This window comes from Ochotona princeps, chromosome 21 (genome assembly GCF_030435755.1).
Source record: "Ochotona princeps isolate mOchPri1 chromosome 21, mOchPri1.hap1, whole genome shotgun sequence".
NCBI classification, from domain to species: Eukaryota; Metazoa; Chordata; class Mammalia; order Lagomorpha; family Ochotonidae; genus Ochotona; species Ochotona princeps.
In genome coordinates, this window is record NC_080852.1 from 24,881,698 (window position 1) to 24,896,812 (window position 15,115).

The 15,115-nt window shown below is 51.3% G+C and overlaps 1 protein-coding gene across 2 annotated transcripts in view; it reads right to left on the reverse strand.

The window, feature by feature from the left end:
* Positions 1 to 15,115, reverse strand: part of ALAS1 (5'-aminolevulinate synthase 1) — a 34,708-nt gene continuing 19,593 nt past the window's right edge. The window contains exons 1-11 of one of the 2 annotated variants that reach the window (XM_004581521.2): positions 14,565 to 14,722; positions 13,488 to 13,708; positions 11,343 to 11,570; positions 9,384 to 9,533; positions 8,768 to 8,990; positions 6,940 to 7,124; positions 6,030 to 6,209; positions 5,530 to 5,694; positions 2,714 to 2,982; positions 1,728 to 1,890; positions 1 to 292 (exon numbers count right to left, since the gene is read on the reverse strand). In XM_004581521.2, coding sequence (XP_004581578.2) covers positions 132 to 292; positions 1,728 to 1,890; positions 2,714 to 2,982; positions 5,530 to 5,694; positions 6,030 to 6,209; positions 6,940 to 7,124; positions 8,768 to 8,990; positions 9,384 to 9,533; positions 11,343 to 11,570; positions 13,488 to 13,686 — 1,923 coding nt within the window. In that variant the 5' untranslated portion in view covers positions 13,687 to 13,708; positions 14,565 to 14,722 and the 3' untranslated portion in view covers positions 1 to 131. Of the gene's footprint in view, positions 293 to 1,727; positions 1,891 to 2,713; positions 2,983 to 5,529; positions 5,695 to 6,029; positions 6,210 to 6,939; positions 7,125 to 8,767; positions 8,991 to 9,383; positions 9,534 to 11,342; positions 11,571 to 13,487; positions 13,709 to 14,564; positions 14,723 to 15,115 lie in introns of those variants that run through there. The other variant, XM_058679074.1, reaches the window with a different exon arrangement.

Sequence of the window (15,115 nt, forward strand, 5' to 3'; positions counted from 1 at the left end):
CCCATCACCTCAACAGGAATTTATTTTCAGGACTGTTTGCACTCTAGATTAACATGTGATATATAATTTACTTCGCTTACGAAGAGCTGACTATGACGGGCTGGGGGCTGGGTGGTGTCACCGAGTCCCACTCAGGCCTGAGCAGACACCAGTTTGCTCAGGCCTGAGAAGTAGGACTTTTCTCTCTCACTCATCACTTCGAAGTGCAGCGGCCTCCTGCAGAAGTTGCACTCGGCGGAGGAATGCGGCTTCAGGTCCAGCCCCACCTGCTTCCACGTGGCCAGCAGCTTCTCTGTGGGGAGCAGTTTTGAACATTAAAGAGAGTATGAGACAGCCTGTGCCCACACAGAATCCCGTACACAGTGTGCCCAGTGTCCCGATGTTCCTGGTAGCCAGAAAGTAGAAACAGCCCAAGCACCTGTTGACTGGTGACTAAATAACATGTCAGTCTGCACAACAGACATGGGAATGAAAGAAACAAAGCAGTGATGTGTGCCGCTGGGGGGGATGGACCCTGAGACCCTGACATCAGGAAGAAGCCAGCATGCGGACATGTCCAGGTTACAGGGATCCCTGGTGACCAGAGGTGGCGCAGCAGTTTTGGGGTGGGGAAGGCAGAAGGTAGAAAGGAAACGGCTGCTAATGTGCTCAGGGTTACTGAGGTGGTAAAAACCTTCTAGAATCAGCGGGTATGATTGTGTAACATGGTGGCCTGACGTAAGAAGTACAGAAAGGGTGGATTTTATGGTCTCGATAAGGCTGCAATATACAGAAATAAAAACAGAAACAAAACCAGCCTGGGGCTTGCACTTCCAGGCTTTCTGGGAAGAAGCTGCTCTGATCACACTAGCGTGTTTATTTGAAAGACAGAGAGAGAGATTGGCCACCCCCAGGTTCATTTCCTAAATGTCCACTAAGAGCAGGGGGCTAGGCCAGCTCAAAGCCAGCGATCCTAGCCCCCCTTGTGTGCAGTGGGAACCCCAGTACTGGGGCTGTCATCTGTTGCCTCCCAGAAATGTTCGCAGGAAGCCTCATGAGAAGTGAGGAGTAGCTGACGCTGGAATCAGGTGTTCCGAGACAGGCGGTGGGCAGCCCAAGGGGCCACTTTACCTGCTGGCCCACAGCACAGGCCAGCCCACTGGCTACTTTAATCTGAACATTTCTGAAGGAATGGAATACCTGTCGGGAAGTTGAGCTGGCTCAGGGGGATCAAGAGGGCAACGTAACTTTGAGGCAGGGGCAACCTGTGGCTAAAAGCACCCCGAACCGGGTCCCTGCCCTTCAGATGGACAAGAGGGTGAGGATGGGGCAGCATCAGATGGGGAGCAACCACTCTCAGAGGGATCAGGCTGGTTTCATTCAAGGCCCACTGACGTCAGGGAGCCATGAGCGCCACAGGTAAGTGTGAGCTGGACCTGGTAGGCCCAGGGAGACCCAGGCCTGCACTGGCCCCTTCTTGCCTCTCACAGCTGTTCCCCATGTGTATTCGAGTCACATGCACCAGGACACCGTGGGAACACAGCGGGAGGAGGAGAGGAACACTTGACTCTGGAGCTGTCCAAATGACTGTAGCCCTCAACCAAGTGTGTGTAAGAGACCTGCACCCACTGAGGGGGTTCTCAGGTGCTTAGGAAGAGCAGACAGGGGAGCAGAAGGCCCCCTCAGGGTCTGGGGACAGGCGTACGGGCAGCTCTGTGGAGACCTGCCAGATGTTCCCAGGCACTCACCCAGGAAATAGCTCATCATCTGCGGCGTGTGGTGGGGGGTGGGTGCGATGCGCAGGAGCTCCTCCCCCCGCGGCACCGTTGGGTAGTTGATGGCCTGGACGTAGATGTTGTGTTGGCTCATCAGCTCATCACAAATGGCTGTGTTTTTAGCAGCATCTGCAACCTGCATGTGTGACAGAGAGAGACATCAGTATGGCCTGGAGCACCCCTCAGCAGAGATGCCAGTGAACACAGGGGTCCCTGGGCTTGGGTCAGACTGGAGGAACGCAGACGAGCTTGAGAGAGGGCCAACACCACGCAGACACCTGTGTATCCACAGAGTTGGCCCTGTTCTCACCCGAGAATCCATATCCACCAGAGGGCAGGTTCACCTTACCTGCCCCCTGACCTTACACGAGCAGGTTCACCCTACCTGTTCCCTGGCCTCACAAGGGCAGGTAAATCCTACCCACACTCTGACCTCACATCGGCAAGTTCACCCTACCCGACCCCTGGCCTCACAGGGCAAGGCACAGGTCCCAGCCAAGCCAGCTGGAGTTTGTATCCATCATGCAGGCGGGTTTCAAAAAGTTCACAGTACTTTCCCAGAAGCCTTTATGTCCCTCACTGATGTAACCCAGCAGCTGGATCAATTGTATTAACTCAACCGAGCTGTCAGCTGTAGCAGGAAAGGCAAAACATATTTTGAAATTTAGTAAACATAAGGTCATATGCCAAAGTTGGCCCAGTTCAGACTTCTGGAACTTTCCAAACTCTGTACCAACTCAGGGCTCTGGAGTGGGGCCCACTGCTCCAGCCTGCTGGGTTCAAAAGCTTCATTCTCATTCTCAAGTCAGCCAGCAGTGGAGCCCCAGCAGAAGGGTGCTAACAATGGCCTCCTGCCCCATGGCAGTCACCCTGCTGCCTGAGCCCCACTTAAAGAAGGTGTGGTGTGGCGGCCCAGTCCCCCAACTCCCCAGCAAGTCCCAGCGTGGAGAGACCATTACCCGCACAGGGATGATGTGGCTAGGGCAGTGGACGACGGGGAGGCCAGCATCCATGAGCATTTGTCGCATGAGCTTGACGTTGCGTTGGTGCTGGCGGCGCAGCGCCCTGCCCTCGGCGCTCTTTAGGACCCGCACTGACTCCAGGGCTCCAGCCAGCAGCATGGGCGGCAGGGATGTGGTGAAGATGAAGCCAGCCGCATAGGAGCGGACCGTGTCGATCAGCGAGCTGGTGCTGGCGATGTACCCTCCCACACAGCCGAAGGCTTTGCCTGCAGGGAGCCGGCACCATTAATTACAGCAATCGCTTCGAGATACACAGGGCCCTCTAAGCAGTTAGCTCTCTCCCCATCTTCTTAATCTGTTCTGTGGCAGACAAAAGTGCAAGGATGGCCAACTATTTCTTTTTTTTTAAGACTTTGTTTATTTGTATTGGAAAGTCAGATTTACAGAGAGAGAAGCAGAAAGATAGATCTGTTTGCTGGTTCACTCTCCAAGTGGCCATAATGGCAGAACTGAACCAATCCAAAGCCCAGAGCCAGGAGCCTCTTCTGGGTCTCCCATGTGGGTGCAGGGTCCCAAGGCTTTGGGCCGTCCTCCACTGCTTTCCCAGGCCACAAACAGAGAGCTGGAAGGGAAGTGGAGTAGCTGGGAAATAAACCAGTGCCCATATGGGATTCCAGCCGGTGAGAGGTGAGGATTTAGTCACTAGGCTATTGCTCTGGGTCCTATTTAAAAAAAATGATTTGACAGGCAATTATAGAGAGAAAGGAAGACATAGATTATCTCCATTGGCTGGTTCACTCCCCAAATGGCAACAAGTATAACTGAGCCAGGGTGAAACCAGGAACCTGATACTGCTCTGGGGTCTCCCATGCAGACAGCAGAAGCCCAAACACTAAGCCATGTCCTGCTGCTTTCCCAGGAGCATCAGCAGCAGTAGGATTCAAGGTGGAGTGGCCAGGGTTCAAAGTGGTGCTCATATGGGATGCTACCTTAACCCACTGAGCCATAATGCCAGCCTCAGGGTACCCATTTTTAAACTGTAAAGGTTGAAAGAAGGGTTAAGAAAGAGACTTGCACAAATCACATGACCAGGACGTACGACTGGGATCAAGATGCAGCCAGTACCCTGTGAAAAGTCCAACATGGGGGAGCTGCCCCTCTTCCTGAATGTTGCTCTCAGCTGCCCCTCCCGCCCAGTGTGCCACGCTACCAGCTGGCCAAGCACCGTTTCCCCCACTCTGTGCTCTGGGACAGGTCTGAGCAGTGGTGCCCACACCGTCCTCTCACTGTGTGCGTCAGCCACAGCTGGGGCTGGGATGCCACCCCACTGAGCCACTCACTTGGTGTCATGTCCCACTTATGTAAACACAAAGCCTGACAATGAGTGTTGGCCAGATAAACACAAAAAATCAGAACCTGTTGGGGCTGGTTGAAGGCCAGACTTGTTTCTCAGGACTGGTCAAGCACTTTTGCACAATTCTGGATCTCAAGTTTCAGTGATTAGGCCTCCTGAAGAACACTCGGAAACCTCAACACTGTGTTCTATAATGGACATTTCTGCCAGGCCCATGGGCAGGGCTGTGCCACTCTAAACACCGGCAGTGGAAAATTCCTGCACCAGCCTCTTCCATCTCCCGCTGGCTATGCCTTCCAGGAGCCCACACCAAGAGCACCCCTTCAGGGCAGCGTGCTGCTGAGTCAGGACAGGGAGTACGAGGCAATGTTTTCCCAGCGTGGCAACACCCTGGGAGCCCAAGGCTGTGGGGTCCACTCGAAGCTTCCACAGCCCTCAGCAGTACCACACCATGCTCCCCGACACCTGTCTACCTGTTCCTCTGCCAATCCTGTGCTACACACTGGTGTTTCAGCTGACAGTCTGGCTGCCTTCCCACTGCCTTCCCACCTGCTGAAGGGCTACACAAGTCCTCAAAAGAACACAGACAGCATCTCCATCTCCACAGGGCTTGCGGAGCAAAGGCAAGGCCCACAGAGCCGTGAGGCCCACAGAGCTGTGAAGCCCTCCTGTGCCTCCCCTGCACTGACGAGGAAACCGCAGGGCAGGGGTTAGCACCAACGCCAGATGGCACAATGAGTGGGTTACACAACAGGAATTCCGCTCTGGCAGCACGGCTCCAGCAGGCTCCCAGCTCTCATGAGGCACTTCATCTAAGGGTCAAGGCACAGAGGAGAGCCAGGCCCGGCAGGAACATTCCCTGCGCTAGGCGGTGCTCAGCAGCTCACAACACCTGAACCTGACAGCTACTCTTTATTTTACTGTTTGAGGGAAACCAGGGTATGTGCTCAGCCTAATAGCTAAGACACCACCGCCTCCCATTGGAGCTCCCGGGCTTGACTCCCAGCTGCCATTCTCAATCCCAGCTTCCTGCTACCTCTTGGAGGTGGCAATGAGGGCTCAGGCTTCTGCGACCTCTGTGGCTGCGTGGGTTGCCTTCAGCTTTGGTGCCAGCCTAGCCCAGGCATCAGGAGAGTGAATGTGGCTCACAGTTTTGTCTCTTTCCTAAATAAGCGATGCAGGGGAACACCCTGAGGAGCAGAGGGTACGGACCCCTGCCATGACATGCAGTTAGACCCACAGGTACAGTTGGGCTAAGCTCAGAGGGAAAAAAAGGACTTTTCTGCTGTGGTCAGTCATGGAGTTCTGGGACCACGCCTCTAAGCTGGGCCCCTGCTCACTGGGACAGAAAAACACTCAGGGGCCAAGGCTTTCAACTGTCGTACTGTTTCCGCACCTGACTCAAGGTACACCACTTAGTCCTTGCCTTGTTAGGTGACAGTATGTGGGGTGTACATACCAAGAGTCCCGGAAATGATGTCCATTTTTGGCATGACTCCATCCCGATCTCCAATCCCTCCACCGTGAGCCCCGTACAGTCCTACGGCATGGACCTCATCCACAAAGGTGATCGCTCCAAACTCATGGGCCACGTCACACAGTTCTTGCAGTGGACACACAGCTCCTGAGGGGGGAACAGAGACTGCTCTGCAGGACTTCCTTTTCAGAAGTTCCTCTTGGTTAGAGACCAAATCAGACAGTTTATTCCCCAAGGTGTCATTTTTAATACTAGGAAGAAAGAGGGTATCCCCCAGTTTCTAGATTATCCTTGTGCTTTTCTAAGATCCTGGCAAAAACCAGAGTAGAAAATCTCTGTGTGTTCAGACCTATACAATACCCACCAATTATACATGCTAGCGGGCATGAAAGAAAAACAAAACACCAACACCACCCACCACACGTTGACAACCAGGCCTGGTTTTTCATCTTGGGTCCCAACCAGCCTTTCCTCTGATTTACCATCCATCGAGTGGACCGTTTCAAATGCCACAATCTTGGGGACAGCAGGATCAGCTCGCTGCAACAGTTCCCTGAGGTGGCCGACGTCATTGTGGCGGAAGATGTACTTTGGCACTCGGCTGTTGCGGATGCCCTGGATCATGGAGGCGTGGTTCCCGGCGTCAGAGTAGATCTCACAGTCTGCCACGACAAAAACACCAGGGTCAGAGACAGACTCTCCTGAAAATGCCCAGGGGGAAAAAGGCACTGTGTGCCAGCTTCTTCCTGACAAAATAAGTTAAAAGTTACAGGCGAAAGAAAACCCTTTCATCAACTGGTTCACACCCCAGATGGCTGCAATAGCCAGAGTTGGGGCTGAGCTAAAACTAGGATTCAGGAGCTTCTTCCGGGTCTCCCATGCGAGTGCAGGATTTGAAGGACTTGGACCATCCTCCAGTGCTTTCCCATGTCACAAGCAGTGAGCTTGGTTGGAAGTGAAACAGTTGGTACAAAAATTGGCATCCATATAGGATGCCAGTGTGGCAGGTGGAAGCTTAGCCTGATATGCCACTGTACCGGCCCTACAACTAATCTTTCAAATTTAGCTGCTTATCTCAAAATTCAATCAAGAGATGACTGAAAAAAAATGAATTAGGAAATTTCTCCAAAGAGTCTTAAGACGGACATTCACCACATTTGACACCAGTAGCTTAAGGACATGACCATTCAAGTTTGAATCTTCCTGGAATCTCATTCTATTGGAACTCAAACCATGCAGTTAGCATTTCACCTTTGATCCGAGGGCAGACGGACACAGCTGGGACTGTTACACTCAAGTGAGAGCTTCTGGTAAGCTTTTTTTGTGGTCAGTACTTTGGTTATTACCAAGAAAACCCCGCAACTTCATGGCACTTGGGCCAGGCTTCCTTACCAGGCATCATCTTAGCCAGGGTGAACAGGGTCGAGTCATTGGCCACGAAACATGAGGAAAACAAGAGGGCCGCATCTTTGCCATGCAGGTCAGCTAGCTCCCGCTCAAGATCCACATGGAATTTACTAGTTCCAGAAATATTTCTAGTACCACCTGCCCCAGCACCATGTTGCTTCAAAGTGTCCCTGTTTTTCAAACAAAAACAAAACAGAAAGAATAAGAAGCTCATGGTTCCAAACATTATGTGAACAATGTGAATTGTGAATTAATCTTTTAAGAAGATTTATTTATTTTTTACCCGACCGAAAAGCAATGTTAGAGAGGGAGGAGAGGAAGAAGGAAAGAGAGATCTTTTGTCCACTGGTTTACTCCCAAATGGCTGAAAAGGCCAATGCTGGGTGGGTATTAGGCCAGGAGCTTCTTCTGCCTCTCCCACATAACTGCAGGAGCCCAAGCACTTGGGCTACCCTCTGTTGCTTTCCCAAGCACATTAAAAGGAAGCTAGATTGGAAGTAGAGCAGCCGCAACTTGAACCAGCGCCTAAGTGGGATGCTGCAGACAGAGGATTAACTTGCTATGCCACAGTGTTGGCTCCAGTGAATTGATCTTTCCAAGGCCCAGGAAATTGAAATTCAAGTTGATCCAGGCACTCTCACTGTGACATCTGGGGCTAGGAATTCCCACTGACTTTGCCTTCAAACCAGGTAGGACAAGATATCCACCTTGGGGAGGTGATGGGCCTGCAGGGATCATCAAAAAGTATTCACTGTGATGTACTGGCCGAATTGTCTGTCTGCCTGCCTTCCTTCCTTCCTTCCTTTCTTTCTTTCAGAAGTAGAGAGACGGGCAGAGCTCCCATCTGCTGGTTCACTTCTAAAAGTGTGCAACCTCTGGGACTAAGGCAGGCCAGGAGCTGAGGACAAGCCAGCTCTCCCATACTCAGTCACCTGAGCTGTCACCATCACCACCACCTTGTGGGAAGCTAGCATCAGGAGCCAGCTCTAGGACTTAATACACGCACTGAGTGATACGGACTTCTGAACTACTAGGTCAATACCCACCCAGAGAAACAACATTCTTTTCCCAATACAGAATCTTGAGAATTAGCAAACTGAGGCTGGCCCTGTGGCCATCTTATATGAATGCTGGTTCGAGTCCCGGTTGTTTCACTTCTGATTTAGCTCTCTGCTCAAGTATCTGGGAATAGCAGAGGAAGATGGCCCAAGTGTACCCACATGGGAGACCCAGATGAAACTCCTGGCTCTTGGCTTTGGCTCGGCAAGATTACCTGGCAGTAAACACACACTCCCTTGTGGAGTGGTAGGTAGGGAGCTGAGTCCATGAACCTGAACTCTCATACACTAAAAGGCTCCATCAGCCACCTGCATGTTTCTTTAAAAGTAACCCTTGGGTGGGCACTGTGGTGCACAGGATTAAGCTGCTGCTGGGCTGCCTATACTCAATGTCGGGATGCCAAGGATTGAGTTCTGCTGCTGCCTCCCATCCAGCTTCCTCCTCATGTGCATCCCAGGAGCAGCAGGTGATAGTTCAAGCACTTATGTTCCTGCCACCAACAGGGAATTCTTGGTTCCTGGGTTTGGCCTGGTCCAGCCCTGACTGCTACAGGTTTATGGGGAGTAAACCAATGCTACCACTCCTTCTCTGCTATTTTGTTTTTTAAGTACATTTTTAAAGTGCGCAAGTCTTAAAATGTTCTGGCACATTCTCACTATTGCATAATCCCCAGATAAAAGACCCGACTCTTATAAATCATGAGGACTTTGCCAAAGAATGCTGGGGAAGTGTTTACAGGTCGAGTGCTACTTACATAACTGCCCCACACACCCGTGGGTGGCGACTCATTCCCAGGTAGTCGTTACTGCACCACACGGACACCTGCTTTTTGGTGATCAGAGAATCCGAGTAATCATCTGCCATGGGAAAGATGTGTGCCCTTCGGTTCACAGTTTTGAAAACGCGATAGGTGTGGTCATTCTTTTTCTCATCAATTTTCTTCTCAAAGAAACGATCGTACTGAAAAGTGGAAACAGCTGAAAACCAAAGACAAGACAGTATGGTGTGATGGTTAAGGAGATGTCTTGGTCAGGACATCTGGGTGACAGTGAGGGATGTGAGTTCAATGCCCAGCAGGGCCACTTGGCAGCAGGGGGATCCTGAGCCAGTTATAAGATGCCCTCACCTTGTGCAGGTGAATGCGATCACTCATGGTAAGGGTTTGGCATGGGCCAGAGGGTGGATGGCAAGTGTGAAAAGTGAGAGAGCAGGCTATCAACAGCATCTGCTGCCACCGAAGGCCAGAGCATCTACTTGGGCAAGCCAGGGCTACGGCTCTCCGCCCTCAATCCCCCACAATGCTATGTCCAATCTGATGTCTGGTGAAGTTGGAAGTTCTCTCTTGTAGCAGGCAGAGTGTTAAGACTCACACTTTGGCAAGTTATCCTGAAGAAGATGAGACACTCTCTCCGGTCTCTGCCTTCGCATCATGTCCTGGAAGTTCTTCAGAAGGCTGCTGGGGTCCCCCTCGTCAGTCTTCACACTAATCACACTGGGGTTCCCCGAGCTTTCGGCAACCTCTGCGACAAAAGCAGTAAGAGGTAAATGTGACTGACATCCTATTTCATATCTACAATTCCTTCTAGACATATTGTCAAATATGGCTCACAGCCTAGCTTGCTAAAAAAGCCGATCATAACCAGTTAGCTGTAACTGGGTATGTCAAGCACCTCTTCTTCCATTTTAGTTACTGTAACTGCTGGCTCTGGGTACTGTTCTGCTCTCCAACTACCAGTTCACCTTATTTGTTCATCTAGTTATGTAGTTTTGAAAGTCAGAGTTGCAGAGAGCGAGTGAGGAAGAAAACACAGATTTTTTTTTTTAAGACTTATTTTATTTTTATTGGAAAGTCAGATATACAAAGAGGAGGAGACAGAAAGGAAGATCTTCCATCTGATGATTCACTCCTCAAGCGACCGTAATGGCCAGAGCTGCGCTGATTCAGAGCCAGGAGCCAGGAGCCTCTCCCTGGTCTCCCATGCAGGTGCAGGGTCCTAAGCTTTGGGCCATCCTCAACTGCCTTCCCAGGCCACAAGCAGGGAGCTGGATGGGAAGCGGGGCTGCTGGAATTAGAACCGGTGCCCATATGGGATCCCGGTGCGTGCAAGGCAAGGACATTAGCTGCTACTGCATAGGGCCCAGAAAATACAGATTATTTCATACCACTGGTTCACTCCCCAAATGGCCACAACGGCCATTGTTGGTTCAGGACAAAACCAGGAATCAGGAGCTTCCTCTGGGTCTCCTATGGGAGTGCAGGGTAAAAGCACTTGGGTTATCTTTTGCTGCTTTTCCAAGTGCATTAGCAGGGAGCTGGACTGAAGTAGAGCAGCTGTGATGGGATCTGGAATCCACATGGGATACTATCATCATATGTGGCTTTATCTGCCAGGCTACAATGCTAGTCCCTGCCAGCCCACTTTAATAAACACTTCTGGGCCTGGCATGAGTGTTTAAGCCTAATGGCTTAATCCTCATCTTGTACAACCAGGATCCCATATGCATCCTGGTTCATGACCTGGCTGCTCTCCACCTCATCCAGCTCCCTGCTTGTGGCATGGGAAAGTAGCAGAGGATGGTCCAAAGCCTTGGAACCCTGCACTCACATGGGAGACCTGAAAGAAGCTCATGGGTCTAGACTGGCTTAGGTCCGGCTAGTGTGAGTACTTTGGGAGTGAACCAGCAGACAGAAGATCTTTGTCTTTGTCCCTCCTTCTCTCTGTAAATCTGCCTTTCCAATAAAAATAAATAAATCTAAAACAAAACAAAAACCACTTGCATTCAGGGCTTTCTATTTGGTTGGCAAGCATTTTCAAACCATCCAAGCCCCCTGCCCTAATTTGTTTTCTACAAGAAAAAGAACTTTCATTGTATCATGTCTGCTGATGACATTTTTGGGGAGTGGGGGCCTGGCTGCGTGGGTACAGTTGGAGCTAGAACTGAAGTTGCTGTTCACTGATCATGAGGTCGCCCATGGTTTGGAAGCCCTGTGGCACTTCCTGCAGAGGCTCAACCCTCTATTCCCATCAGATGCTGGGAAGACCCAAGGCCCTGAGGCAGCTGCAGCAGCCAGGACTGCAGGGCGCTTGCAGAAGCTCAGCAGTGCCCACACAAGCTGGTCACACTGTATACACCCGCCAGAAAGAAAGCCCCACATTTATTACGCAGTCCTTTAACTGTCTTGAGGATCTTCCTCCTCAGTCCTAAAAGAGGAAGGTGTTTTCACAGATACCATCCTGATATGAACAAATCGCAACAGACAAATTTGAGGGGCCTAATGAGCCCCAGGCCCTCCCACAACCCCCGAACAGTTCTGGGCCCCCAGTTACCTTTGCGCACGGCATGCATCTCCTGTACATCCTCCTGGAGCTCCAGGCTGGCTTTGCGGAAGACACTGCTGCCCGTCTGGCTCATCTGTGCTGCCAAGAAGGGGCATTTGCTGGCAGTGCCCTGGCTCGGGGCTGGTGAGGGGTGTTCAGCTGGAAGCTGTGTGCCATCCAGAGGACGCTGGGTGCCATCAGGAGTCTGCTGGACCTCGGCTGGGGCAGTTTTGTCTTCTGACGGAGGAAGTGGAAAAAGTGAACCACCAGATCTGGTTACACATTATACAAGGAAACCCATTTATTTTTTTCCCCTTTATTGCCTCCCCAAAATAAACTTCATGCTTCCTCCACCCCACGGTTAGTCCAGATCTTAACTTTTTATTAGGTATTGTTCATCTTGGGATTTTCTATTCTGTTGCACTAGCAATAACACTCCTATAAAGAGTTAGCAGGCAATACTAATTGCCTCTCAAACCCATAATAATAGAAATACTATTTTCTATTTTCAGACAACCCTGAGTCCTGGAGTTGGCTCATCCCCAGTGAATTCTACCCCGAATATACTCAGCGTATGTCATGACACCACAGTTTCTCAGGGAGCTGGAAGTATTCATCCAAGTTTCTCCTCCACTCTTTTCTCAGCAAATTCCTGACAAAGACGCTTGCTGTGAATTAACATAAAAACTATCCGTTTTCTTCTAAGTAAAAGAAGTTAAACTAAATGTAGGTCTTTGGGTTGCTGTTAAATGGAGTTAAAATTACTGGTATGCTAAGAAGAAAAGCTATAGGTGTATCGCTACCACAGACCTTACCCACTTTCTCACCTAAATTTATCAAACAATGTCTGACTTAACAGAGCTGGCTGGAGGTTCAACTTCTAGATACAAAGACTTCCCTTTTCTCTCAAACAAATCATTCACCTTCCTTCTAGAAAAGTCTTTCTCCATCATTCTGGAATAATCTTGGTAGGCAGTGGCTAGCCTTTCCTAAATTGGATAAGGTATTTCAACAGGTTTCATTAAAATCTTCTGTAAGGGATCCCCACATGGTTGTCTAGTGACTGAAGTTTTCGCTGTGCATGTGCTGAGATCGCATATGAGCGCCAATTCATGTCCTGGCTGCTCTACTTCCCATCAAGCTCCTGCCTGTGGCCTGGGAAAGCAGTAGAGGAAGGCCCAAAGCCTTGGGACCTTGCACCTGAGTGCGAGACCTGGAAGAGGCTTCTGGCTTTATTCAGATTAGCTCAACTCTGACCATTGCGGCCTTTTGGGGAGTGAACCAAACTATCCTGGAGTTAATTTTATTAATTATAAATGTAATACATATTCATTAGAAAAAGTCTGAGGAAAAAAAAAAAGACCAACTCCAGAAATAAACCTACAAAGGATTAAATCTAGAAAAGATTAAGGAAAAAAAACATGTCTTTCTTTCCAAGTACACACCCAGAAAACACACCTAAAATATTCCTTAGGATTAAGCGAAATCTGAAAACTTTATCCTTTTCTGGTAGCACCAGCCCAAAACAGAGGGCAACTAAGCTCTTTATTAAAAATAAAACAAAGATTTATATACAAAATAAGGATAACTATGTTAGAAAATCTAAGAAATTCTGTATGATTCCAATGCTGGGAGGCATGTAGCGTAGCCAGATACCTAGAGACAAACAGTGGCTGCAGACTGAATTTCAGTCTGGGAAGATAAAGTTCTGGAAAGGTATGGTGGTGACCGCCGTCTAGACTGAATTTATCTGCTGCTATCCACTAGTACTTAAAAACAATAAGGATGGCAAATCTCATGCTGTGTGCATTATACTACAACAATATTTTTTAAAGAAAAAAAAGTTCAAAGAGCACTCCAATTTAGTATTTATGCAAATGAGGCAGACAGGAAACACTAAAATCCTAACCACTGTGGACATGCAAAAGCCAGAAGAAACTGGTAATGTGGCCCTGATTCCACCTTTAAAAACGGGAAAAGTCAATGTGCCTGCTAGGTGGGGATAGGGCGACAGTGACACGTGATCCCAGGTGCCTGTGGCAGAGCCCTGGGCACAGCGGGATCCTGGCCTGCGGGCAGCCCTCACCACCACTGTGGATGCTCAATTGCTTCGCAGTCAGCACTCCCACCTGCTCCTTCACCATGGACACTTACTCTCGCTGGCCGGAGGGGTTTCTTTGATCTGCTGGCAGTGCCCAGCAGACGTGGACAGGTTCCGAGGAGCTGGCTTGGCCCCAAACTCCATCATCTTGGGGCAGTTCTGGGCATAGAACAGCAGTGATTTGCCCGCCTTCTGCAGGAAGGCCTGGGGGACCCGGGACAAGAATGGGCAGCGACGCACCACAGTCTCCATCGTCCAGGAAGTGTGCTGGCTCCTGCAGAAAACAGCGACAGTGAGGGACATCAACTCTTGTCCATCAGGTGGATGCCAGGGTAGGTTCTGTGAGGCCTCTAGGGACACTCAAAAACCTCTTCAGGACAGCACGAGGTTGAGTGCTGATCACACTCTACCAGGTCTCCTTCTTTCCCAGGGGTTCCACACAGACGTGCCCCCAAAGCAACTCCATTCAATGAACAGGGGCCATGAATAACCTAAGGGATGGGAAGGACGAGGGACAAGTCAGAAACAGGTTTGGGAGGCCGAAGGCTGCTTTGAGAGTGACTCGAAGCAGATAAGACACCTTAGCACACACCCAGGTGGGGGAGAAGCCGCTGGCATCCACGGGCAGGGAGGGCTCAAACATCCTGGATCCCCCACCCTGCCATCCCCAAAACCCAAGAAGGGCAGCCAGCCCAGCACCGATGGCTGAGGCAAGGATTCCCCCGAGGTCAAGCCCCACAGTCAGCGGCACCAGACAGAAAGCAGCAGGGAAGGGGCCCAGGGGCGTGAGAGGAATGCGTTGGGGCTAAGTGGAGGGTAGTAGGGGTTGCGAAGGAGGGGCGGATCTGGTAGAAGGGAGGCAGTTCTCGGGGAGTTGGGGTGAGGCGGGGTCAACCAGAGCAAACAGTGCAAAGCAGTCAGTCTATTGAGGCATGTCAGCAGAGACGGCTAAACGGGGAAAAACAACACGGACAGAGTAGGAGGGTAAGCGTCGACCCCAAGGCGGCGATGGCTGGGGCGGTGTTGGGGGATGGGGTCCTAGGAGCCGGGGAAGAGGGACCCGGGCTGCCTGGACACGCGGGGCTGTCCCGGCCGGCGCCGTCCTCCCTCGGCAGAGCGCGGGCCCTCACCTGCGCGGGGCACTGTGCGAGGCGGCGGCGGCGGTGGCAGCGGCGACAGGCACTCAGGCCGACGTTTCCACGAGGACAGTTGCCCTTGTCCCGGAGCAGCCTCAGGCCCCGACTGTGGCCGCCTAATATACAGTGAGGGCGGCAGCACGGCGCATGCGCTGCGGGCGCGGCCTCTTCGCGCAAGCGCGTCCTTCGCCTCGCTGACGAGGTTGGGGCGAGGCGGACCGGGCTCAGTCAGGGGCTGCTACGGGTGCGCGGGGAGAGGGTCTCACTTCTACTTGCCCACCACGAGCAGGCGGCCAAATCTTTTCTCCAGACGTGTTGCTGCAGCCCCAGGCGGCCGCCTCTGAAGCCTCAGAGTCCCGCCACCCCCTCAGCCGGCCTTGTGGCATGTAAAAGCCAGCTGGGGGTCCTGATTTTGCCAAACTAAAGTGGGTGTCTCGACATGCCGGGAAGGAGAGAGGCTAGGAGGGGTTCCCGGCTTGGCTTGCAAGCAGGAACTATCCCGCCAGGGACTTCCTTTGGTGCCTGTAACCGCAGGCTCCCCTGAA